This window comes from Venturia canescens, chromosome 4, assembly GCF_019457755.1.
Source record: "Venturia canescens isolate UGA chromosome 4, ASM1945775v1, whole genome shotgun sequence".
NCBI lineage: Eukaryota > Metazoa > Arthropoda > Insecta > Hymenoptera > Ichneumonidae > Venturia > Venturia canescens.
The window spans coordinates 10,117,942-10,145,220 of NC_057424.1; the positions used below are offsets into that span (position 1 = coordinate 10,117,942).

At 38.3% G+C, this 27,279-nt stretch overlaps 2 protein-coding genes and 1 long non-coding RNA gene across 6 annotated transcripts; 1 reads left to right on the forward strand and 2 right to left on the reverse strand.

The window, feature by feature from the left end:
- The first annotated feature begins 1 nt into the window (after position 1).
- Positions 2 to 1,724, forward strand: bisc (biscotti). Its single transcript, XM_043418468.1, has 3 exons — positions 2 to 872; positions 1,197 to 1,278; positions 1,366 to 1,724. The coding sequence occupies exons 1-3, from the start codon at positions 671 to 673 to the stop codon at positions 1,640 to 1,642; spliced, it is 561 nt and encodes a 186-aa protein (XP_043274403.1). The 5' UTR covers positions 2 to 670; the 3' UTR covers positions 1,643 to 1,724.
- A 477-nt stretch (positions 1,725 to 2,201) lies between these two features.
- On the reverse strand, positions 2,202 to 26,105 carry LOC122410302 (synaptosomal-associated protein 25). 4 transcript variants are annotated; one of them, XM_043418467.1, is made up of 7 exons: positions 25,938 to 26,105; positions 22,635 to 22,950; positions 21,766 to 21,807; positions 17,576 to 17,624; positions 7,535 to 7,652; positions 7,056 to 7,329; positions 2,202 to 6,688 (listed from the first exon to the last, which is right to left on the reverse strand). In XM_043418467.1, the coding sequence occupies exons 2-7, from the start codon at positions 22,743 to 22,745 to the stop codon at positions 6,626 to 6,628; spliced, it is 657 nt and encodes a 218-aa protein (XP_043274402.1). In that variant the 5' UTR covers positions 22,746 to 22,950; positions 25,938 to 26,105; the 3' UTR covers positions 2,202 to 6,625. The 4 variants fall into 4 exon arrangements, with proteins under 4 accessions (XP_043274402.1, XP_043274400.1, XP_043274399.1 ...); XM_043418465.1 differs by lacking the exons at positions 17,576 to 17,624; positions 25,938 to 26,105 and adding exons at positions 10,575 to 10,623; positions 25,249 to 25,372; XM_043418464.1 differs by lacking the exons at positions 17,576 to 17,624; positions 25,938 to 26,105 and adding exons at positions 12,288 to 12,336; positions 25,249 to 25,372.
- On the reverse strand, positions 12,679 to 17,569 carry LOC122410305 (uncharacterized). The gene is made up of 2 exons (XR_006260889.1): positions 16,754 to 17,569; positions 12,679 to 16,644 (listed from the first exon to the last, which is right to left on the reverse strand). It is a non-coding gene; the product is annotated as an uncharacterized lncRNA (long non-coding RNA).
- Positions 26,106 to 27,279: the final 1,174 nt, after the last annotated feature.

The following is a 27,279-nucleotide window of genomic DNA, read 5'->3' on the forward strand; positions in this document are numbered from 1 at the left end:
TTCGACTTCGTGCGATTACAAAATGGCGAAACCAACAAGTGATCTTGTTCTTTTTCAATTACTCGACGAAATAACACTGGATTCATCGAAAAGTGAAGACAGCGAAACAAGCAGTAGTAAGATAACAGAAATAACAGACGATTCTCTCTGTGGATGCGTTCAACACTTGAACGTCGGGAGCATTGAGAACACAATTCTAAACGCACCCATCTAATCGCTTGTATCATTTCAACGCCAAGTAGCAGAACGCAAAATAGCGCTATTAACACTGTCAGCGTCCAAGTAGAATGTACCCCTAGACCACGGACTTCGACGTTAGGCTAGGTTCTTGAGTCCTAATGTTTTTTTGGACAATCTCCACCCTACCATATACCATAAAGAAGAAGATCGTCATGGTGCGTGTTTCACATAAATAAAGAAGATAGAAAAATCAAAGTAAACAAAATTACGACATTCTGAAAGTGAAAATTATCAAACACCACGATGCACGAAAAGTGTTTCAGTGAAACGAAGTGTTCCAGTGAAACGAAAAGGCTCCAATTTGACGTGGCAAAGTGTTAGCAAAGTGATTAATCACAATCACAATTCCAATGAAACCTAAACAGATTATCAGTGATCAGCAGTGAATAAAGATAAATTCCGAAACAATTAGAACAATGGACGATAAAACATGTTCGAAACAGTTCTAAAATGTATTGGATTTATGATAATCGCAACGTTTCCTTCCGGGAACGGTGCAGATACAGTGCCCTACGAAATCGACTGTAATAACCTATTAATGGGACAGTACATATGCCCCCATCCGGATTACGATCTAATTGATATAAAAACGCAACAACCTCGGGGTTGCAGCGAAGAAAACAAAGCGACAGGTAAAATGAAAGATCACTCGGATTTTTTATCGCTATTGGCTTCGTTGTATATTAAGTAGAAAAATCCAACTAGGAATAGAATCATTTTTTCTAAAAATAACGAATTCATAATGATAAAGTCTTTGAATGATACAAAAATATAAAAATCCAATTCACATGGGGAAACCATTTAAAAATTGATAATAATACACTTCGTATTTCACTTTTTCCATCGGATTCGTTCATCATTCATTTTGTTAAATACAATTGATGCCAAAAAATGATTGATGTATTTGTTGACTTTCTAAAACAATTAACTCATATCTAAACTTTTCCATGTTGCAGTTTTATGCCAAACAGCAGACGGTTTAATATGTACACAGACAGGAAATAATACTTTCAAAAAAGAAATTCCTTGCAAATGGACGTAAGTAATATATTAAAAAACTAAAAAAAAATACCATCAATGGAAAACGATATAAAATTTACAGGTTTTAAACGATTTTTTTTGCAGAAATGGATATTCCTTTGAAACTTCCATGTTGTTGTCCATTTTTCTTGGAATGTTTGGAGCTGATAGATTTTATCTTGGTTATCCAGCAATTGGTTTGCTGAAATTGAGCACTTTAGGATTTCTATTTCTCGGCCAGTTCTGTGACATCATCCTTATTGCGACACAAATTGTTGGTCCAGCTGATGGCTCTCATTATGTTATGCCGTACTACAGCGCTGCAATAAATATTATAAAAAGTGATAACGACACTTACAAAGTGCCACAACCTGACTGGTGATTGAAAGACTTTTATCCCATTGTTTTTCTTGTGAATTTTCCTAAAGTATTTACTATTGAAATACAAATAATATTGCATCGAACTATCCATCGAATTTCACTTAACTTATCCAGCATTTTTTTTTCAGCTTCACATTCCTACTAGAAAACCAAGTTCTTTTATTTTTTATTTTTCTTTAATTCTCCATGGAAAATTATGCATCCAAATTGCAAATACTAAATTGCCCACAAAGATTGGATGGATGAAAATACTGTAAAAACAACAAGTTTTCTCATATTTTCCTCAAAAAGGGCAAGATGAAATTTCTAATCATAACAAACTCGTTTTTGCATATTTTATCGATTTTTCAAACTGCTCCTTCAATGTCAAAGCTGATGGTTCTTAATTTTTTTTACAAAACTATAATTTCAGTATACAAAGAAGTTTGGAAAATGAGAAGCAAACACAATGGAAAAACTTTTGCTGTAGACAATTAACTCGAATAATTTTGAAATTTTCACGTTCACTTTAGTTCCTCTCCAGGTAAATTCTAAAGAATAAAAACTTCAAGTACCCATAATTTATGTACATACTTTGGATTATAATTTTATTCAACTATACTGTTGCGAAATAAGTACACAGGTTGAAATCTCATTCTAATTTGTTTTTTTTTACACTTTTACATGCTTTATGTGTATAAATATATGCGTACGCATGACGAATTGAAGAGTACGTATATATCTATAAACTATCCCAATGTACTACAGAATTGATCAGTTTATGGTTAAATTATGTCGAGGACAAGAAAAATTAGTTCAATAGATTGCGACAATAATATAGTTGTTTGAATATATAATGAATTGCGATATCCAGCACGTAGCTTTATCCTTTTCTCGACTTTTAATACGTGTACATCATTAATAAAGTCGCATTTCGTGTCGATCTTCAACGATTAACCAACTCACGCGATGGAAAAAAAATTCCACTTTTTTTCTGTACTTATACTCATATATATGTAATCGATACATATATATTTATACATATACGGAATTCGAACGAAATAATCTATACATACAGTATGTACACACCCCTCCATCAAAACCTCTATATAATTTTAGAAAAAATTAACCGAGACTTGAATTGAGACTCTTGTTCCGCTTCTAGATCTCGGTCTCTCGCGTTTGTTTCTTTCTATTTTTTTTGTAGGTTAGTTTTTCAGGTTTTTTTCTCCCAACGTGTCTATTACATCTATTACATCGGGTAACTTCAGAGATGACGTAAGGTGTCTCTGTCTTCCGTTTCCAGTGTGAGATACCCGGACCTGTGTGTAATTTTGTGTTCGATATGTTTTCCAACCCCGAAATGCAGCAGCATGTATAGTGAGACATATAGAATTGGGTAAGTAATTTTCGGACTTGTCTCGGCGAGCATGTACGCAAGGAAGGTGATAATGGTTCGTTAGAAAGAAAATAAAAAGAAAAAAATCCTTGGAACGAATGAGTTACCTGGGAAAAATGGTGCATTTTTCATTTTTTCTATCGAACTTAAACAATGCACGATCGAAAATAAACATTAGTGTATGTGTGTGCGTGCGCCGAGAAATATGCGAATCGTTCTATAATCTGTCATTCGCACGATATGGTTCCTTCGTTAACACCCGAGTGTGTCTGCATTTTGTGATATTAATTTATTACTTAGTTGTCGTTAAGGATGATCTACTTGGATCAAAAATCCAGCTGCTCGAGAGACAGCTGAGCCCTAATTCACATTACTACATTTCGCAGGCTCTTGAGAATTTGACATACCCTGGTCTATGTCAACAACAAATACATATATAGAAATATTTATACAGGGTTTTCCAAAAGTCGACCTGTACATTCACGGGATGGATAAGTCGCGAATTTTCAAAGACTCAATATAAAGGCCCTCTTTCTTTCGATGTATCGTTGATTAATGATAATAAACTGATACGTGACAACCAAAGTTTCATTGGGTTAATAATGGGGTTAACAAAATATGTGTGGCACGGTCTCCTACCACGTGTTTTCTACACTCACCATTGGCGTTCAGTAATCGAACAATCGTTAATTAATAATCGAGCGAAGAGAAAAATACGTGACGAATTATTTTCGAAATCTCGCGACGTATCTACCCTGAAACTAAGAGTCGATATCAGGGACATCCTATGTACATGTGTATGGGTGGTTGTGTGTATGTGTGCGCGCGCGCACGCGCGCATATATGAATGTAAATACATTTATAAAGTTGCGCATAGCCAAAACACCATTTGAACAAACGGATTGAAAACACGATTTTCTTCTTTACATAATCCATTTTTTTTAAGTATTAGCCCTCCCACGACGGTAGATTCCTTTTTGAGAGTATTTATTGCTCATATCTCGCGCATATTGAAACTCGTCGGAATGTGTATGCAACTATTTTGGTTTTTTGTGTGTTTTCCCTAGTACATACATTCGATGTCGGTGACCAAGGCCTGTTAGTCAGAACACAAAAGGGGCAAAAAAGAATTGATGAAATTCAAAATGAAAACATGAAATACCGACACAGCTCTCGATCGACGCAGGGGAATACAGTTTTTCAAACTTTTGACAAACCAACAAAGACTGATGAAACATACTCGAATGCTTGAAACCGAGGCTTGGAAAAATAAAAAACCTACTCGTAGTTTTTTATCGTACGTAAGATTTATATATTTTTGTTGCACTTGTTTCGCAAAATATTTGAGGGAACAGTCGCGAGAGCGACCGTCAAATTTTTCGAAAAAAATAATGCCACAATTTGGACGCAGTGTTTATATTGCGTTCGAACGTGGTATTCGTGATAACAATGTACAAGTATATTTTGTTTGTTTGTTTGTTTTTTTTTGTTCAGAGGTAATCTTTGTTAGACACTGTCACAATAATTCTATACACGCGGTAGGTGCCACCTGCCGTGTGTTATAATAAAACGATTTATGTAACTCGGCAATAAAACTATATTTATACTTATATATATATATATATGTATGTATATATAAATGTAAATGCAAATACATAAATATATATGTACACATATATATGCATCGTAATGGTATTATCACGACGAATGTTATTTGTCGTTGCAATCTAATGCTTCAATTGTTATTTGTGCACTATTTAATTTCTCTTTCTTTCTTTTTTTTTTTGCTCGTTTGTTTTTATTAAACATAATGTGATAATATGAAATAATTATGTAAGCTAATTACTCTAATATTCTCATGATAAAAACGACACAGTTATCACAAATATTTCAACACGAACAAAGATTTTTGCCAAAGCAAATCATGATTTTAATAATACTAATAATAATGATAATAATAATAGTATATGCAACAATAAAATTGTAAAGATAACGATAAATCAATCATGCCGTTTACACGCCTCCAGCTGTATCTGCTTGAGTATATTTTCATTTCAATCTTCATTTTTCTATACGTTTTGTTCGCTTTTTCCTCTTTTAGAGCAATTATTACGTTTCACCGGATAGTTCGATCCACATACAAAATTAGTCAAATGGATTGAGCTCTCGAGGAGAATACGCATAACACATTCATAAGACACGGGATTTGCATGGCTTTCGCGAAAACTCGATCGCAGATAAAACAATGTAACAACGATCTCGAGTTTCGTACTCTCAAAGCTATTATGAGAATAATAATACTACGTAGTTTCGATAATAATTCATAACTTGAATACGCGATTCGTATTCGTCAACCCTTTCAGCCCCGGAATCTTTTCATTTCGATATACGCTATTATTTTCGTACGATCTTCGCACTCTGTTGAATAGGGTCGGTATATATTTTTAGGTTTATTAATTTTGTTTCAAATTTTGACGTAAATCGTTATTCGAAGGGCATTGACAGTTATTACCCTATCTAATTCACACACCTTTAAGTGCCTTCGAAGCGTTACGCGGTGTTTAGTGAGATTTTAGATAGACGTACGTCGGTTAATGATAAAAGAGGATAAAAGCGTATTTTAAAAGGTCACAAAATCAAAGCAAAATATTGCTAACATGCCGATATCATTTTATTTATTTATAGATTTATATATATATATATTTATATATTTTGTTTCTTTTTGTTTACCTGAGCCTTCAATCTAAAGCCCTTTGGCCAATCTATAAAGAATTTTTATTTTCTTTATATTTATTCCCAATTTTTACGAAGATCGAGTGAAAAAATCTTATATTCGACTAACTATATATCGCTGTATTAAGCAATTTCGAAAACGGTGATCGATTCGAATGTGACGAAAATCAACATTATTACTGCACGGAAATAATACACGAACGACTGAAAGGGTCAATTTTTCATCGGGTTCCCGTAAAAATTCAAGTCAATATTAATGTATCTCTTTTTCATTGAATACGAAAAACCCTAATTCTAGCTTATTCCGTTTTTGCCTTCATGAAGGTGAATCTATGCCAATAATGATTTATTTTGTTTGTTTAACTGCAAAGGAAAATGAAGGACCAAAACTTTTCTCGTCTTTCACTACGACCCGTACATTCTCATGTCGAAATGCATTGAGTTTTCGACACGGATTTTTCGTCCAGTTAAACTCTCATCTCTTTCAACTTTATCGTGCCTTCCTTTGCTTTTTTCTTCTCGTAATAATACTACGTTTTCGATTTTCGGTTAGCACGATTCTCGCAACTCTTCGATACCCCCGCCCCATCATCAATACGTAGCTCGAACGTTTTCGAAGATCTATACGAAGATTATATTGCCGCGCTTTTACATGCTCAAAAGTATCACTGCCGCGGTTATTATTAGGAGTACAATTTTTTTGCTGTTTTTTTTTGCTTTTTGCTTTTTTTGTCAACTGTGTACGTATGTCGGCAATGGCGGACGAATAGATTACGAGTGACAAGGGGGAAATTAGGTCGCATAGATAAAAGATCGAAGGAAGAGAGAGAATTCTTTAACATTAGCTGCAACTTGGATTGCTGCTTTCACCCCTTATTTCAGAAGCTGATGAGCTCGCTCGTTCGCCACCTGTATCCTCGTCTCGTTGGACTCACCCTGTATTATGGAGAATAGTATTAATAAACATTTTTTTTCGTCTAGCTTGACAGACGCGAGAAAGTTACAGTTTGCACGACTATTTTTCAATCTTTCTTTCCTCCACGCATAATCGTACAAAAAATGGTAACTTTTTGTCACGGGGTAAACAAAGTACGATAGTCAAAACAGGAATTTCAAATTTCACGAACAATATCGAAAATGAACATTTTTTTATTCAAATAGCAAGTGAAGCGATAATTGAAAAATTGTAGCTACGAAACTTTCGGTTTTTCTTTTCAATGGGACAAAATTTTATGCGCTATTTTTTTAGTTTTTTCTCTTGCAAATTTGTTGACAATGAAAAATTTGTCAGACGGAATCTTACCTTGCGATTGATCCTATCGATCTGTCGATTCTGATTTTCGAGCTCGCTTCCCATGTCGATTGCCATATTTCTCAAATTACCAATCATCGTGTTGACCTGACCCATGTTTTCTTCCATTTCGCCTTCACGCGCGTCGCCTGTGATTTTCGCGATGTAACCTCCCTGAGGTCCGAGACCGTTGCGATCATCCATAACCCGTTGTGGCTGATTGTTGACAACTTTTCCATCGTCGTTTCCCTTCCACGTGCCCTCGTCCTCCTTGAAGCTCGCTCCTCTGCAAATTGAGAAATTTTTGTATTCCTAAGACAACAAAAATCAGCTGAAATAATTCTGCCTTGCAAATTCGAAAGTCTATTAAAAACGAATATTTCCAATAAATAACCACGTGAATAAATTTAAAAATTTTTAAAACGAAAAAAAAAAAACATTCTGCAAAATCGATTTGCAGAAATTCTTTCATTCGGAACTTTCGTACGCACTTGTTGCACGGTAAAACGCAGAGGCCACAGCATTTTTCCATTCCAGTGAGATTTTTCTCAGCCTCACGCATGTCCGCGTTTATCTGGTCCATCCCCTCCTCGATCCGGTCCAATTGCTCTGTTCATCGGTAGAAAGGATCGTTAACATTTCTGACAGTATCAAGAGCATACAATTAGAGTATCCAATTGTAAGAGGTAGAAAAAAAGTAGATAGCAGTAGTAGTAAGTAGTAGATAAAGAGCACTGATGTACAAACACGTATAGTTGAGCACTTAACGAATTCTCTTACGAGTGAGAAATCCCGTGTATATGTGTATTACCAAAGAAGAAAATACCAGGTGTTGAAATAAATCGTACGACATGTCAGGGCGGACATCAATTTTGCAGTTGTTTCCACGAAACACTAATTTATTTGACTATTTAAAAATGTAGTCATCTTCTTGAGCGGTAAATTTTTTGTTTTTTACTCGATACTCGTTTGCGATAAATGTCAAAATTAGCATGTCGACATCAAGGACAGTGGTGTAATGGAGATAAATAAAAATTGACTTGCTCCGTGGATTTGAGTGGTTACGAATTATTCCAACTACATTTTTTATCAAAGCGAAGTAACGAGCGCAATTAAAAACATTTATAATTAATTGAGTTGTGGACGATAAAACTCATCAGTTTCTGACCGAATTTTGGATAGTTTCGAATTTGAAAGAACTTCAAGTGCAAATGAAACATTTGATTTCCAAAATGACAAGTTTCTACGTCGACCAATAGGCTGAGCTCGAGTTTCGTGGATGTGGCAAAACAATTGAGTTCCGTGAATAAATAAAGTCGATGTTACTTCGAGGGCATTGTATAAGTAAGGCCCACAGGTGCACTCAAATACAAACGACTCCAAAGCTCACGTATGCACGTAGAAAAAAATCTACGGACACGATCCCCAGGTGGATTGGTAAGTAGAGTAGTGAAAACCGAGGGATCTCGCGTCCAGAATTTCGTCACGAGTGCATACGTGTATATTGCACGTAATTGGGTGTGCCTGTGCGTTTTGCTTACACCTGACGAGCCGGGCATGTGAGATAAAGCGCTGTGCATGGAGAGAGTATCGAAGGCAGCAGAGTAGACTTGGAACTGTACTGCTCATTTTGCATTTCGGTAAGACGTTAAATGCCAATGGAAATTTAGCTCGATCACGCAAACGTGGTAAAAGCGTATGGGGGGACAGGCATGAGGGGTGTCCGGAAAGTCGAATCCAGGCTACTCGCGGATACCCCAATTTCGAGATCCCGAAGACGAAAGTCCTTGACTATTTTTTTTCATAAGATGCACCCCTTCAAAATCGACTCGCTCTCAATCACGAAATGAGTCACACCAAAGTACAACGAGGCTTGCCACAATTATCGGAATTTTCTTTCCCCCTCACGAATCAACGAAAATCTCGCCAACCCTCGGCCACGCGGAGCAACGCGTTAAGGACGCTTTTCCCCGGAATCTACTCAGCCGCCAAGCCTGCAGTGTGCACTTTCCGAACACCCCGTGTACATTCGACGAGTCGAGTCGTCCAGTAACACCGAAAAGTATTTAACAGTAACAGAGAATATGACATTGAGATAGGCAGTTATGGGTCGAAACATTGACAGATAACTATTCTAATAATTAAATATATCGTCATAGGTCTTTTTATTAATAGTTATTGTGAATTATGAGATGTATAGAAAAAGTAATATATATAATTACATATATATATATATATAGATAGTAATTGTTGTATCAGGTGGTAAGATTGATGAGAATGCTGAAGGTATAGGTGTCGATATTTGGCAACAAGAGTAAACAGATTCGGAATAAATATACGTATACGTACGCATATAGATTTACGGATACGTATACGTATATAGATAAGAGTGCCGCGTGCAGTCTACGGTGCAGGTTTTTCTTGTCCATTTAGTTAAATTGCGCCCGGCCCGTCGCAAAACAATCTCGTTAAATGAGTCATTTATGAAAATTCATTTTTTGAATGGTACGTCTGACGCTAGGATTTCAGAGTGCTCGGATGACAAGCGCACCCAGCTACGTGAACGAGAGTCGCAGTATTTAATCGAGCGACACAGCGAGTATGCAAGAGATTTATTCAATTCCCAGTGAAATTATCGATTTCGTATCCAAATTTATTGTTTTACGTATATCATTTGTTAGTCATGGTTGGTTGGTTGGTTGGCTGGTTGGTTGTTGATTGTTCATTGGTGATTTGGTCGAGTTGGTTTTACACGATGATAAACGATCATTAATATATCGATATGAGGCTACCGATTCGATCAAAGATCAAACAGGACGATCGAATCGTTGATTCTCGTGATGATTTCTTTTTGTTTGGTTTTTGTTTTTGTTTTTTTTTGTTTTTTTTCCACATACTCTCGAATATCATGATTGATGCTTTTCTTTATAAATCTATCATTTTAAAATCACTACGAATCAGGCGAAACAGTTTTGGCTAATTGTCGAATATTTTTCATACAAATCAATATACTCTTTTCTCAGTTGAAACGTTTTTTATTCTTTCGCTTCTTCGTAAATTGTTGGTACTTTTAGCTGCTGGTCTGTTGGATGTGCTGTTAGAATAGTATAACAACAGTAACAATAACAGTATTTAGTATATAGTTGTAGGAGTAGTAGTAGTTTTATAAGAGTAGTATTCAGTAGTAGTAGTAGTAGTAGTAGTAGTAGTAGTAGTATAAGTATAAGTATAAGTAGAGGTATAGTATAAAAAGTTTTGTATCGAGTCTCACTTGAATCGCGAGTTGATGCCAAGATCTATAGATGCTGGGGGTGTGTCGGCTGAGAGTGCTAATTCTGCTTTGCAAGCATATATAGATATAGATAGATATATATGCGTATATATTTATTTATATGTATATATAAACACGCAAGTATTCGATCTGTTTGCTTCGTTTCGTTTGGTTTTTATAATTTCAACATTTTTTCCTTTCATTATTGTTTTATTGTAATTTTAATGTATTTAAGTTATGTCTAGTTAGAGATGGCTTACCGCCTTGCTCGTCCAGCATTACGAGGGTTTTCATCCCGACCTCATGGCTCTAAACAGGTAACCGACCAGTAAGAGTGACGTCAACATGAAAAAAAATGGGGTTCACCGCTGCCACCGTTGAAGATCCCTCGCTCGAGCGCGCTTACATTTTTTCTCTCTTTCTCTCGCTCCCCTTTCTCTCTTCTTTCTTTCGTTCTTTCTCTCTTGCTCTCTTCGAAGCTTACAATTATTGTCGATACAGCGTTAGATCTCCTCGGGTTAAAATACTGAATTTATCGGGACGGAAAAAGTCATTGTAATTACGTGACATTTGTGAGCAGGATTTCCAAGGACTCGAGTGTCCCTGGAGCTCCACCGGGCAGAGGCTCACTCCGTACGGAAATCTCGTTGTTACTAGCGTTTCGTGGGAGCTCCGGAGAGGCCGTTGCTCCAGTCCAACCGGGAAGAATAAAAATTAATCCTCGGAGCTCTTGATAAACGACTTCCAATTATCCAGCTATTCTCAATCATGAATTTTCAGCACTCGAGTCAAAATCAAAAGGCAAGAAAAAAACTATAATCAGTTGCAACGGTTGAGTCTTACAAAAATTCCACAAATACTTTAACGCCCGTCGTTTAGAGCTGCAAATTATTTCCAGTCGTGTGCAAACGCCGCACCATTCATCGCTCCGAATAAATTCCAAATAAATCGATCGAGTTTTAATCGACGGTATTGCGCGACGGAGACGAGCGAGGGGGCGAAAACGGGGCTGCGTGATAACCATAAGCACAACAAGAGACGTACCGCCGATACAAACATACTTATACAGTCGTCCCTCGTATTTCTTTTTTCTATTCATTTCTTTAAATTAAGAGGAATAAAAAAACAATTGGAAAGAAAAAAAAAAAAAAAAAATAACGAAAAACAATACACGTACTACGGTAGGTTTCTTTCGGGACGTTGGGAGTTTCGTCTAAAACAGGAAATCGTGATACAATATTTGACTATAATTTCGAGCCTCGACGGGAACGCATTTGCTGTACACAAGATGTTACATTGGATAAAATGGCGTTCTATAAAGTAAATCTGAAAAACCGATTCGGAATAATGTCGGAAGGGGGCAGAGGGGCGGGGGAGGAAAAAATAAAATCTTTCTGTAATTTTGATTATTCTCTATTACTCGTCTAAATTGACAATCGCACCGGAAATGTCATTTGATGGATGGAGCAAGAAACCGGAACTGCAACTGCACGTTATATATACACATACATATATATATACAAGCGTGTATATATATGAGTATATATATGTACATACATGTGATATTGATAAGAAAATAAGATGAGGAATGATCGAGCGAGAGACGAAGTTTTCTATAGGTCAGTAGAGGACGGAGCAAGGAGAGAAAGTTAACAACATGCGATACTAATTAAATCGAGAGAGATAGTGCAAGCGTCGTAATACATTGTTTAATGGATCATTTGACGTGACGATTCAAATGGTTGGAAGCCCCCCAAGCGTCCTCGTGTCAATTGGCTATTGTTTACGTAATATGTATATATAATAGCCGTAAATAAAGTAAATAAGTAAAATGAGAGAAGGAAGGAAGAAAGTAAGTATAAGTTTAAGTCACATGAATCGATCGATCAAATAATACTGTAAAAAAAGTGAATTCCATTGTTTTTGTTTTGTTTTTTCGATAAACGAAAAGAAAAAAGAAAAAGGGAGCTTACCGCCTTGGTGGTCTAACATCATCAGAGTATTTGCTCCAACCTCCTCGCTCTACGATGAAAATCGACGAAAATTGTCGAAATCGAAACGAAAGATGATATTTCATTTGAGACGCGCTTTAACTGCGAAAGTAATACATAAAAAAAGGCACACCGCGTGTCTTGCCGTGAAAGCACGTTCAGATTTGTCTCTCTCGTTTTTGTTTTTTTTTCTTTTTTCTCTCTATTTCACACTCCGTTGCCATCGAACCATGCAGACGCAGGTACAATATTCTCAAAATCAACCCTTCCTTCACTTGGATTCGTTGCTACCCCGTCGACTACGCTTATCGAAAAAAAGCGTTTTTCATTAAAAACTCAATACGCATGTTCCTCGCGTATTTTTAAAGTTTACTGAAAAACGCCATTTTTTTTTTTTTTTTTAATATTCTAACACGAATAATCCGAGTGATTGACTACGTATTTTTTTCTACGTTTCTACCATTACTTTCCAGGCAAGACTCACGGTTGCAAAATAATCAAACTACTATAAATCAAATAAAAATATAACAATGCAGCAACGATTGAAAAAAAAAAAGGAATAAAAAAATAAATAATGATAATAATAATTGTAATACAAATAATAATTTTATGCGAAAAACACTAGTTTTCAGAAATCCATCAAATTTTTATTCTTCCAGACGATAGTTCATAAGAGAGGAATTTTGAAGAAGTTTGAGCTTTGGAGAAAAGTCAGATTGGGAATGAATATTGAAAAAACGGAGGAAGAAATTTGGATCTTATTTTCCACCAATAGCCTCATCTGAGATTTGAATTCGTTTGTTTGTTTTTCTTAATTTTCCTTTAAAAAGGTAATCCGGAACTGAAACGTGAAAATTTGTTCGACATTTTGAAGAAAAAAAATGAACTTTGATGGAAAAATTTGAGTTAGCATCGACTCAGGCCCATCGTCCGATCAGCACTTCTTTCGAAGGAGTTCACTCGAAGTGGATTCAAAAATTTCGTATAAAAATAGACTCGAAATGAAGAGAAATGGTGAAAAATAAAAATCGACACAGCTAGAGCAAAAATGGGAATCGAACGTGTCGCTTTGATCTGGGAACTGGCGGATCTACTGTTCAATAATCGACAATTTGAATACCTTGGGTCACCGTCGGTCGTTTTTGTGGCTCGCCTATATATTTAATCGTTTGTTACGACACGAGTTTACGTCGAGCTGGTGAAAATTTCACTTCGTCTTGAATTTAAATCCATGAATATATTCGCAATGACAAAACGATCGTGACGGAGAAGAGGAAGAATAAGAAGAGAGAGAGAGAAGATGAAGAAGAAGAAGAAGGTGAATCGTGGTCCAGGATTTATGACGCAAGATAATTCAGACTGAAAACATTATTTTTAAAGGAAACAAATACGAGGACAGAGACAGTGTGTGCAACTTGGTTATTCAAGAGGGAATCGAGGCGTGATTTAAGGAGTGCTACGTACGAGTACACGAATGAACATACATTTGCAGGGTGTCCTGAAAATTGAGATCGAAATTTCGAGGGTGAAGAGCTCGCTGAATTCCGAAAGGGAAAGTGACCAAGAAACGTTTCTCTCCGATTAAGATTTTTTAAAATAAATATAGAAAAATCGGTCTCAAGAAATTGCAAAAGTTCTGGTGGGGCTTGACCGCGATTTTTCCAAATTCATGTTCCCTGAACGGCGCATCGAAGAGAAACCAGTTCGAGGAAATTCCCTTCGCAATTTGGCGATCTGCTCACTCGAGAAACTTCATAATCGACTTTAAGGACGCTTTCAACAAATATTTATATTCACTTATGCATAAAATCGCATTTATTACTTGCATATAGTATTTGACAGATACGCAGACATACATCCATTGCTAAATCAAGTATTCGTTGCCATTGAACAAGGATCGTAAGCGACACAGCTGCAGCAAATCTTGTCAGAGTCTACAGAGGTGTGTGCGTGTGTGATGCCGAAGCCGAGAATCACATGCACCGAGAAAAGTGGATTTTCGTGTACTAAGAGTTCGCGCCCGAATGGCAATTCCGTTTCGCCCTGGACGGTGAAAACTGGCGAGTTTATCTCGACTGACGTTTGCTCGATGTTTTAGCCGCACGTTTCTCAAAAGTCTTTGCTTCGAGTCAACTCCGCAGCGAGGGAGGCTGACGCAACTTTTCTCCAAATTAGTCAAACGACAGAGTTGCGAAAGTTAAACAAAAGACACGGGCGAATCGAGTATTCGGAAGCCACCATTTTCTCGGTGAATATGAGACTAAAAATGAACAGATTTATCGTGACGTTTGTCGGAGTGTTGGACTAAAATTTGGGCGACACAAGCGTCCTTCAAGCTGCTACGAGGCATGATAAAGAGTGAAAAACGAAAAATTTTGTTACCAATAACGAAAGATATACCGTCACACCGATAATATGCGATACACAGTGGAAATGGGCTGGAAAAGTAGAAACACTGAGAGTAAGAGTGAGGGCTGAGGGCTGGGGGGGGGGGGGGGGTGTGTGGAAATAAATCGTTGGTTACATCAGAACGACGAGAGGTTTGAGGATCATTGTTTTGAGATAACCCAATGAGAGCTACAGTGTCGAGAGATATTGTAGTGATGTGATGTTTCATTTTGGTGGTGGTAATGATGGTCGGTGGTGGTTGTGGTGGTGCCGGTTGTGGTCTCGGTGTGTGACGGTAACGAGAGAGGGTTTTCAAAAGGGGCTTTGGTGCTAGAAAATCAAATTTAAACGAGGAAACGAAAAGATACTCCGAAATGAAGATTCCTCTCAGCGAATCGAGGATGCTTACTTAGACTTTCCAATTTTTAACGACATTCTTACAATGAAGCCCTAGCTTATTGCTTTACGAGCGATACTTAACGGTTAACAATTATTCCCATCGGTCGTGGCCGCCTCTCGAATTCGCGATCACGAAACGAATATATCGGACGGTTGTTCGCGATTAAAATTTTTTCAATTCCCATCCGCGTTCCGAGGACCGTCGAAAACGTATTTTCTCCCAAACGATATTTTCAGCGTTGCGCTACGATCGAGAAACGGCCACTGCCGATATTGGTACAGTCCAATCCCTTTGTAAGCCTGCCGAAGGGCTGCGGGCGAAATTTAAGCCCCCCCGCGTCATTATGCATCTGTACACGATACCAGAATCGATATATTCCATAATATAAATCGATTTGAAGTCAGAAATTTGCTCCGAGCTTATTGGGAACTCACAAGTCGCACACTGACCTCTGCTGGCCAAATAGCTTCAACTGCTCAAAAGCACTCGCTCGCCAGGCTTTTTAGTCCAGTCGAGATAGACATAAAAACAGCCTTAAATAGAAAAAATTAGGGGCAGCGATTTTTTTTTAACGTCGGGAGGGGGAGGGGTGGAAGTCTAAATATCGATTTTCGGCGCAATCCTGCCTGTGCATTCGCCGCCATCTCGATTTGAAGTTCAATTTTTTCGTTTTTCAGAAATAACTCGTTAATTTTCAATTTTAGAGCAAAAATGGTGGTATCCAAAGTTGTTGGAAATTTGATTTCCCACAAGTTTGGTCATTATCATTTTTACGCTAGGATCAATATTTGCAGAGTCGTACTATCTGCAAATTTTTTTCCCTAATTTTTTCTATTTCAATGTCTATCTCGACTGGACTATTTCTATAACGATGCACATCAAAAATGGACCCTCATTCCCAGTCGATCTGCTAAACCACGCCCCCAAAACGCTTCAGAATGGGGGAGACTCTCCGCGTCGAGAACGGGGCTCATAAGGGGATTCGACTGTAGAGAGAAAAATGGATGGTCTTGATTTTGCCAAAAATACGTGTGAATACACACATTTGCGGGTATATTCAGAGAAAAACGTACAGTCTTGTAATTCGCTAGAGCGACGGAGACACTTACAAACTTCGAGGATTCAATTTCAATGTCATATCTGTTTGTTTGTCTGTTGTTAGATGTGGTTATATGTGGCAAGGTCACTGGACTGCCGGGTCGCGATTAGCGCGTTCGAAGTCAGCCGGAGAGGACTCTTTTTACGTAATTTGCGTTGCTGATCGATATTTTCAGGTTTTCGAGGAGTCTTGACCGTGGCAATCGGGTGACCTTGGATTGTGGAACACCACAGCCCAGCAAGCGCTTACAGTCTATGTTACGAAAACACTTTGTTTTTAATCCAGAGCTAATTGAAATAAATGAAAAATTAAATTTGAGAGTTAAGGAAAAAACGAAAAATGAGAGTCGCACAGTCCGGATGGGTGTCGTTTTTCACTCTTCTCGTTTTTTCATCTGCCTTCTGCCTCGGTGCCAAATCCCATTCAACTTCGTTGCCGCTCCCGCGCACGGACTATTTTTCCCCCGTTTCGGAGACGCCGGTCACAGTGAAATAAACGAATCGCAGGAATTAGCTCAACTCCCGTGAGCGAGTCTCTCGTTAATCCCACCAACCAACCTACCAATCCAAACCTTCGCATTCGACTTCCGGGCCATACGGAGCAGGAGAGTCGCAGCCTCTCAGCTTCTCTTCCCCCATTTGACTTGGACTTTTCCTCCGCATCGTCATCGAGTTACACGATGGCAGCGTTGCTTCTCACGGACTCGGTGAGCTCTCGAGACCCCTTTTTTCGTCCGTAACCGTGTTTTCGTCCGGCCATTCGCTACAGTAATTTGCGAGGACATTCGCACTCGCGAATTACTTCGATTTGAGTAAACGTCGAGAAAACGAGGCGGTTTTATTTCCCCGCCACCGAGGGAGTCACGAGCGCACATGATTCTTGCCGATCACTCGGTCCTCGGATTATCGTATCAACCTCAACGCAACCGAGATTCCAGGATGATCTCGAGCGTAGAAATAATTGAGAATAGAATGATTCAGTCATTTCGAATCAGCACGATTTCAATTGCGCTATAGATTTCTCCCTCCAAGTTTCATTCTCCACGATTTGGGAATCAATAAATCAAGGAGAAACGTTAAAATACACGATACTGTTTCGAATTGATACGATAATCTTTCACCTCCAACGGTTTTTCTTCGCCAACGCAATCGTTGAAAAAAAAGGCATTAAAAATTGTCACTTCCCGCGTTCGTGAAGTCGCAAGACGATGAACAAATAATGCGGGAGGAAGGCGAGTGTGCATCGGGCAATATATATCAAGAAAAAAAAAGTTGGCAAAAAAAGAGAGAGAGAGAGAGAGAGAGAGGAAAAAAACGACAACAGAAATTGGTGAATTTTTTCTTCTTTTCTTTTAGAATAGTATTACAGAGGGATTAAACTCACCTCCCTGGTCGTCGAGAGCGACCAGAGTGCGGATGCCAGCCTCCTTGCTCTATGTGCGACAGATGGAGGCAGCAAAACACACACAACCACCACGAGTGTTAAAGAGTCGGCAGGTATATTCGTATATAGTATATCGTATACAGTATAAGTATTTAGTATAAGTATTCGGTTTTGGTTAGTATATATGGTAGAGGTAAGTATTTGGTTATTGTTTATTAAGCTAGAAACGCGGGCTTGATCATATATACGTTGGCTTGAGAGAGCTCAAAATCCGAGCAAAGCGTTCTCGGAGTGGGACAAGCGTATTTTTTTGCTTGCTGTCGAATCGATGAGCACAATTCGATGCTGGGGTATCGAATTAATGAAACAATAAACTCGACTGGAAAGAAATTTAGGAGGAGCGACAACGAGTTACCGTTTATGCCTGTTATTGGAAGAAAAAAATAACTCACGTTTTCGAATAACATGGAGAAAAAAATTGTTGGATCAATAGCAATTGATGTTATTGGAAGAGTTTTCGCCATTTGAGCAATGCTTTCGGAGAAAATTAATCTCAAAGTCTAGTCTCCAAGTATTTTATTCGCTTAATCGTGTTTAGCCTTGTGACGATTGTGTTTTTCGTTGGCACCTCGTAATGCGGCAGTTCGCTGTTCCAATGACTTTTCTCAGTTCACTTTTTGGCCGTTCTGAATAAAAAGTTTTGCTGAAATGAAAATTTGAGACTTTGCTCTTTTTACGAAATATCGATGTCCGAATTTTCTTGATTTTTCTCGAATGTTCAGTTATTTCATTTTGTTTTGTTTAATTCTCGAATTGTGCTCATTCACGATTCGATCGGTGGTCAGCATCATTTCGTAATGTGCTTTGGTCGCGAGCACGAAAGATTTTGAACGGGATAATAAAACGTTGACACCGAAGACTCGCCTGTTTTAAGCTCTGTCTTTAATGCGATTTTTTGTTCCTTCCCGCCCCTCCACCCCCATCCCTCCGATTTTGGGATTTTTGTCAGTGTCCATATTGTGTCGTTTATCTATGCCTACTAATATTCATCGATCGGCACTGCATGCTGCCAACGTTTAGCTACTCGTTGCTTTGCTTTTCGTTATTTTTTTATATTAGGCATCGCAGTTGCTGTTTTTATTATCTCGGGAAAATTGTATTTTCACATAAATCCTGCTGTGCTCCGAGTCTCTCAGGCTTTCTATCGCGTTTTATTTCATTCGGGTTTGCACTTTCAGTGCTTGTCGAAAATTAGACCGAAAATTCTTCTGGAAAAAATGTTGTCATAAAAAAATTCTTTTCACTGCTATTTTATCCTCGGAATATCGGAATAAAATTACCAGCTCGGTTAAATGGACCCACAAGGAAAAAACGAAAAATGAATGTTGACTGAAAGAACCGCGAAAAAATGCGACCCAGTGTCATCGTAAAAATCGTCGAAAGATTATTATCAAATTAAAATCGTTTAATCAAGTCGATAATAAATTTAGAAGAATTTTTTAAAGCGCAGCAACGCCAGACGAGAAAATCGGTAAGACGAACGATTTTTGGGAACCGATCGTATCAACGAAATCCCGAAAATTGCGGAAACAATCACGACCGATTGGATTTCCAGTGGTAAAAGAGACGAAAACACAAAAATGCCCGAGAATTGTTTAAAAATTCAAAAAATATGAAATAAATCAAACTTTTTATCAAAGCGATCGATAAGAAATTTGAAAATAACGAAAAATTCTATGTTCAATCCGGTCGATGTACTTCGCAATGAAATAAGTGAGAAATTCCGATAGTCGAATAGTCGAAAAACATCGCGATGGCTCTGAGACTTTCCAAATTTCATCAACGAGCAGTAGAGATATTGAAATAATTTTGTTTCGTTTAATAATTAATAAGTGACCGCACGATGCACCATTAAACGAGCCAACGAGACCGCTAACACCAACAGCAGCTGTAACAGTCATTAATCACAAACACCGACAACAACAACACATCAACAGCAGCAACAACAACACCAAGGCGTAGACAGCGATGGCAGTATTTTTTTCGTTTTAAATTATTCAATTTTATTCAATTTATTATTTATCCATTCATTTATTTAAGATTCTGGACCGCAGGAGAGTCGAAAAAGTTGTCGAGTCTCGTTCGTTTCAATACTCGAAGAATTTAATCCGTTTTTACGATCATTAATATACACAAAAGAATAAACCGAATTTCAAAGCTGAAGAACACCCGAGTAACGATCAAAACAAAATGGATTATAAAAAATTTTCATATAAATTACGGAACGAAATACAAATTATTATCATCTTAATTCAATTGTCCAAAAAAAATCGATCAAAGTATTGAGATCTGACACCGAGGCTGACATTAATTATTATAAATATTTAGAATAGATAACAACAGTTTCAACAATAAATTATATTTGCCGATCTTCTTTTTTTTTCTTCTTTTTCCTATTCTTATATTTCATTTTTTTCGCCTGGTGTGAACACACCTGCTTCTTCCACTATCAGTTTAATTTAGCGCGAAACTACTGATGTTAATTAATATGTTTTCATGAGCGACGGAGCCCGGTAATGGTTTGAAAATTCAACACCAAATGTCTCAAAAATGTTGTCAGACCCCAATATTGTTCTCGTTAAATGTAAAAAAGAACGAACGAATAAACAGAATGAGAAAAATTCGTAAAAATATTGAAAAATAGCCCGTCTGTAACCGACCGAATAAATGCCACGTCACGTGCAACGTAATTGTACAAAAAAAAAAGAAAGAAAAGAGTCGACAAAAAACCGTCGCACTGTCCGACGACAAAACTGTCCCGAATCCCCCAGACACGAGTCGATAATTTAATGCGAGAGCTTTTTAAAATATTGATTAATTGATTAAAACTACGTTAGAGGAGCTACTGCACGAAAATATTCCAAGTTAGAGACAAATGTCAGCGTATTATCTGCGGAGTGTCGACGAGAGTATATGCAATTGCGAGATAGAGTCGCGTTTGTATTGAGAGAGAGAGAGAGAGAAGAGAGAGACGCGAATCTAAAGAACAAATTAGCCAGACAGAATTAAATCAGATAAGACATAGGAGAGACAGTCACGATACGAGATAAGGTTTTCAGGGTTGAGGGGACTGTCAGAAAGGTTAAGTGAGAGAATATATATATAGATCAAGTTCGAAATATTGTCGAGAAAACCATTTAATGTGCTTATATGGGCCCATTCTCCTAGAGACATACGCATCCTTCGACAGACAGAAATATAGAGATAAACACAGTATACAGAGACGTCAGGTTGAGAGACAATAAATGACATTGAAAAATAAAAAGCATGATTTCGATGTTTAAAAGGTCAAACAGAACAAGAACCATCGAAACATACACACAGCTATGAGTATACTTGATTTTATTTGTGCAGTGCATCGGATGGCTTCTAAATGCATATATATTTATATATTATCTTTAATATATATAAATATTTATATTTATTAATAATAAAACAGTGTTGATGATGAGAAAGCTACGATAGATCGCAGGAGATCGCGAATCGCGACATCAAAATCAAGCTGAATGAACGAACGAACCGGAATGAAACGAGTGACGTCATCACCCGAGCCATACGTGAACGCCACGGGGCGATTGCGATTAACTGAACTCAATGTGAAAAATCATAAAATACATACGAACGTCTAGTTTCTCGGGAATTCACCCACGGAGAGCTACTCTCGTTTATCATCCCCGAGTCCCTCAGCTAGTATCAGGGTCGTCGAGAGTCTCGCATCTTCGGTACAAACGACGCGAAATAAATGGTGGAAACAAAGAAATGGAGATCTCGCTATTCTGCAATGAACTTTGATCGAAAAAAAGAACAGAAGAGAAAATAATTTCCTATCGTCCTCGACGGTCCGTTGCTACGACACGTACCCTGCACATGCTTTCCCTACTTCCTTTTGCATTTTCCTTCCTTCGTAGGGGACTGTGTCGACTCCGCAAGGGATTCTTTATCAAAAAATAACCGTTCCTTTCCCTGTACACCCGAGGATAGGGGCATTTTCTTTTCTCGCTTCTTTTTTCTCATTCGCTTTTTTCCAGATAGACGGATCAATGGGAATAGACAGACGGAGAGATACAGATGGGTTTTCAAAGACAAAGAGTATGAGAACGCGAGGAATAATGGAAACTGGGCAAACTTACCTCCTCGCATAACGCCAACATTCTCCTCGTGCTCTCCAGCGACTGAAAGACAAAATTGAACCCGTTATTCCAGCAAAGCTGTATCGTCGTCGTTCTCGTGGTGAATTAAACTTTAAATCGTCCGTCACGAATGCTCGATAGCTCAAAAAAAGTCGGGAAAAAGTTAATGAAACATACAAATACAAGATTAAACAAATTGATGCGAGTAGTCGAAGCAAAAGTCTTCAAACTCGTTTCGTCCACGGGTTGCAACAACTTCTGCTTCTCAATGGTACTTTTTTACTTATTTCCAATCTGCAAAGTTTTCACAAAATGGAAAGGTACACTCAACATTACTCTCAACACAATATGCCACTGCGACAATTACTTTTATAGCAACATCGTGCAAAATGTCAAATAATAATCGACGTTTTATACTCATCCCATACTTACTATAGCTCACTTTCGGACGGAACAACTAAGAGACATTTTTAAAAATTCCCTACGAACTATTCCTAACTCAAAGGAAGTTAAAGGAAATTCATTTTCTCGTCATTTTTCGAGTTCTTCAACGAATTACTTCAAATATGAAAACTCGAAAATATTATTCGCATCTCCATACTGCACGAGGAAACGTTTTGTTTTTGTATTGGTTTTATCATAAGTTGAGCATACAAACTTGAGCTTGAATAGTTGAGCAAATTTTAGTCTGCGATTTGAAACGATTTTTCTGAAGTATTTAGAGGGTTGAAAATGGAAAAGAATGGTGGAAAAAAGTTTCGTTTAATCGAAAAAAAAAATACAAATTCAGCTGCGTTCGAATAAATAATTATTAACAACGTAATTGTTTATATTTTCAGTGTGAACCGACGATGAAAATGAATGCTCACCTCGTCTGTAGTTTGACCGGCCTTGAGCTGAAGTTCTTGCAGTTCTGTTCGAGGCGGGCCCCCGGCCTCGGGGCCCCCCGTTGCCGCCGCATCGGACGTTGGTGCCGGCATCGTGCTCTATACGAGAAAAAAATGCCAAATCTCCGTGGGATTATCTATCCGGAAATCCTGCCAACTTCGTTGACTCCGCAAAACCTTCGTTGACCTCGAAAAGTCTCGGTGTGGCAACAGACGTGGATGTCGGTCCCAGTCGATAAGAAGAACGGGGGGCGCAGGTTTTTTTCTGTTACGATCTCCGTCTCTGGTACCTGTAAATCTGAAGGGTCACCAAAATTTAAGATCGCCTTTGATTTTCAACTCAATCATTTTTTTTCTATGATTTGACCAAAATGAGCTTTGTCAGCCAACTTTTATCTCGATTTTTCATTTAAGGAGGCTCGATCGCGACGATACAATGCTGCCGTGCTAAATCATGTTAAAAATATTAAGAATTTCATAAGATTTGATAAATGTATTATTTAAAAATATATAAGACGATATAAATTTTTTTAGATTTTTCTACCACCAGCTGTCGAGTAATAATTGAACACTAAAGTTCACGTGTATAAGCATAGAATTTACATATATACAGTTATACATCTCGTGCATAAGAAGTTGGATTTAACGCGCTCAATTGTTCGATAACCGTGTGGTAAAAAAATTTGATGAAATTGTGATTATTTTGATTTCGTGATGCACGCTCCTTAATTTTTTTATCAATTTTCTACTAAAAAATTTATATTTTTTACAATTTATTGAAAATTTTATTCAAATATAATTTTCTATTAAAATGATGCTGAACTTTGCAACGTTGGAGTCCAACGAAATGATCTAAAAAAAACTCTCGAACAATTCCAGTAAATCTCCAATTTTGTTCCCCGCCGAATTAGCAATTCGTAATTTTTCAACCCACATCAATGATTCGTGAAGTTGAAAAATGATGAATTACAAATATTTTTTTCGGTGGAGCCTAACGTTGCGAACTTCAGCGTCGTCTATTAAAAGTTTTTTTATTTAAATGTCAAATCGAGAGGGGACGAAACAATCGGTCATCAAAATAATTAATTGTGCTTGGGTTGTTTAAATTTCACGAAGCTCGCTACGCTCATTAAGGGGGATTCTCTCCGACGGTTGACAGTTATTGCTGTGTCACATTTCCATGCAACTATGTAGCATCGACCAACGCGCATACGACTGACGCCTACTTTTCTGTATACCCAACCCTTTCACCAATATCTATGTATATTCGCGTTGACGTATAGATATATCGAGGATATCGCTGGCCTGACCCCGGAAGGAAAATTCACGACAAAATCAATAGGTAGAATCGCGCGCACTTGTCCACGTGCTTTACGACCCATCCCGCTTCTGCTTGCACTTGAATATCTATATCTCACTTGTGTACACATATATTGACGTTTTGTGTCAAAACGACGTTAGCAAAAATCCAATAAATTCGGAGGGATCGCGAGCCTTACTGCGCCTCGATAAAGACTTTTGGGAAACGCCATTTTCTCGATTCACCACCGCGCAACGCCCTCCATGTCGAAAAAGTTCTTTCCCTTGTTCACTTTACCGCATTTTCGTGTGAGAACGTTTTCGACGGTTTTCAGCTACGCCCTGACGCCCCGACAGGCTTTTGTTTCGTGTTCTTCTGAATATTCGATTTACGAGGGCTACGTAGAAATTAAAATTTCAATACCAAAGTCGAAGCCGAGAATATTTTCTGAGAAAACAAATCGATTGTTTTGACGAACACCCACTTCGTGGTTCACCTACGAAACGTTCGTCGTACCAAGACACAAAATGTGGTGGTACGTGACTCGCGAGGAGAAAAGCGCCCCCTGTGGGGGTTTTAAAAACTTCAAGATTTCGATAATGATCGCACTAGAAGAAGAAAAAAAAATACACGACAAAAAATAATCAGTCGAAAGTAATGAATATTCCGACTCGATTAACGCAATAATGTAACAGTGACATTTTCAAGTTGTCAAGAAAAAAAAGCGCTCGCAAAAACTGGTGAAATCGAGAAAAAATCATCTCTCGTCAGAAATAATGTGAGATCTCGATGCTCGAGAGGTGGCGCGCGGTAAGGAAAAAGTCTGAAAGCTTTGTACCCGGGAATCCAGAGACTTATACTCATGAATACGTCATTGGATCGTTAGAAGAGCGATGGCTGTTTTGACTCCATCAACGATCCGACACAAACTACATGCAAAATCGACCACGAGTGTCTTTGCTTCGTGTTTTTTTACAAAATTGCAAAACCCGCGGAAACGGTTATTAACAGGGAGGATGAAAAGCGGAGGGATGATTTATGGCGCGCTTGCACGCCCTCTGTCAAGTGTCAACCGTTTCCGAGCCATCATACGTTAACATGTACGCTGTAACTACGAACTATTATCGCGGAGCCGAACTGACAGCAGCACGCTTCGAATCAACCGCGCACTTTCTTTCGTTATTTTTTTCTCTAAAACTTCACGAAATACACCGAACGCAGTAGAATCGCAATGAAAAACGCATGAAAATAAATTAACGTATGAAAAATACCCTCGTTCCGAGTGAATATTCTTACACAGTTTAGGCTCTGAGCTTGCGACGAACGAACGAGCCGAGTCCAACGACGACTGCTCGGGGACTGCCCTTTTCGACGACTGACCGAATATAAAATCAATATAAGCGAACGGGCGAGCCGCTGCGTCGGTGCGTCGCGCCGTTCACCACCCACCCTCGACGTTGCGGATTAAAGCGAGGGAAATTTCGCCGCGATTTCGATCGGAAGTAATGTATTGGAAAAATGTTGAATGCGTTTAATAGATTAGAATGATTTGTCATGTTTTTTAACTCGGAAATGTATTCACGTAGATAACGTATAGCGGCGGTACGAATTATTGATTAGAATACATCGTAAAAATGCTTCCTGCCAGTCGCACATGCTAGATAAACGGAGACGATTGTTGGCAGCACTTATCGGGGAGTGAGCAGCGGTGAACTCGATATTACCATGGAAAATAGTTATCTTTGGTCGATACGTCATAACCTCACAAAAAAACACGTAGCCTTTGCAATGTATAGACATAGATCGGCGTATAATAAACGCGATACGTGTTGCATTTGCTGTGCAGATCGCGAGATCAATAAAGCGAGTATCCCATGGAAAGACTCGGGGAAGGAAATCCTTTCACACGGAGTGTATAATCTTAAAATCATGCTGAACGAGCGAAGCCCACATAAGAAAGCATTCTTACAAATTAGGCCACTTACCGAGAGCGAAACAAAATTCCTCGACAACACTGACCGAACGAAGCAACAATAAAACGAAACTCGCGTGTTTTTAATAAACGGTGAATAACAGTTTAAAAATGCCGATGATGAGACAGCACCGGTGAACACGCCTATTCCTCAGTTTGACGGCAACATAATGAGTACGCTAAGCGTGCAACAGTAAAATTGTAATATTGTATGATTTACTATCGCACATAGGAACGACAGCAGCGCCGAACGTGTGGGCAACGAACGAACAGCCACAGAAGCTACGAGCTGTTTTTTCGATTGATCATTCCTCGGAATGTGACTCGGAATGTCGGATTCGCTGCTTGTTTTTATTTCGTCGTAATTTTTTTTATTTTTGCTTTCCATTGGAAATGTCGAACTACGAAGAAATGAACGCGGTCGCGCAGTGTGAACTGTGCGAAAAACCACGATCATTACTATTTTTAACAGTCGGTAATGAAGGAAATTGCTCCTCAGGCGCTGTGTTCGGTGGCGCCCTTCAGCGGACACTCGTCCAATTTATGCGTTGTGCTTTTATGCTTCTTTTTTTCGGAAGAAGCACATAATCATCGTAAAAAAATACCTTAAGAATTCATCCTTCTAATTTGATTACCCACTTACCTCCAGTTCTTTGACGGCCTCAGAGTGCATAAACACTGATAATTTCAAAAGCTCGCTAAATTTATTGCTTCGCGAGCAACATCTATGTGAAACGACTCAACGTACAATTTTTTCCCTCGCAGTGGCTCCAAGATCTCCGGGCACCTGAAAGAAATGACTGTTTTCGCATGGTGATGCACGCGCGCGCGCGCGTATGTTTGGAGAATTTTTTATTATTTCCTGTTAGCATATTGCCGGAGTGTATGCCTTTGTAGAGCGGATGGAGACGGGACTTGGCATATGACGTCGCCAGTATACCTCCCTCGCAACGTTCCCTTGTGTTATATATCTACGCAGAGCTCGCTCTTTCCGTTGAATATGTGTCATTGAAAACACTAACGTCTCTTTCATGTTTTTTTTTTTTCCCCCTGGTGTGTCTGCGACCAGGCTCAGAAGCTTTTCACGCCCTAAATTTTTCTAGCATACGAACAAAATAATTGACGAAAAAGGAAAATACAAATGTGCCTTTATTGGCTGGTGCAATTTTTCTCACGCGTATGAACAGCGCCATTAACGAAAAAAAATAAAAAAGATAAAAAGAAACGAGGCCACGTTATTCGGTGCTGCTGAAACGTACCCGCAGCATGCATCTCAAGTCGCTCTAGTTTTTCTTATTCATAAATGTGTAAAGTGCCCAAAGGCGAATAACGCACAAGAAAAAAAAACGTATTTT

Bases quoted from the DNA above. Each gene is read 5' to 3' on its own strand.
- LOC122410302 (XM_043418467.1), bottom strand. From the start codon at position 22,745: ATGCCGGCACCAACGTCCGATGCGGCGGCAACGGGGGGCCCCGAGGCC. The intron at 7,653-17,575 runs GTGAGTTTAATC...ACCGATGAACAG, and splicing joins CGCTCTCGACGACCAGGGAG to AGCAATTGGACCGGATCGAG. The intron at 7,330-7,534 runs GTGCGTACGAAA...CTCAATTTGCAG, and splicing joins TGCGTTTTACCGTGCAACAA to AGGAGCGAGCTTCAAGGAGG.
- bisc (XM_043418468.1), top strand. From the start codon at position 671: ATGTTCGAAACAGTTCTAAAATGTATTGGATTTATGATAATCGCAACG. The intron at 873-1,196 runs GTAAAATGAAAG...TCCATGTTGCAG, and splicing joins CGAAGAAAACAAAGCGACAG to TTTTATGCCAAACAGCAGAC. The intron at 1,279-1,365 runs GTAAGTAATATA...TTTTTTTTGCAG, and splicing joins GAAATTCCTTGCAAATGGAC to AAATGGATATTCCTTTGAAA.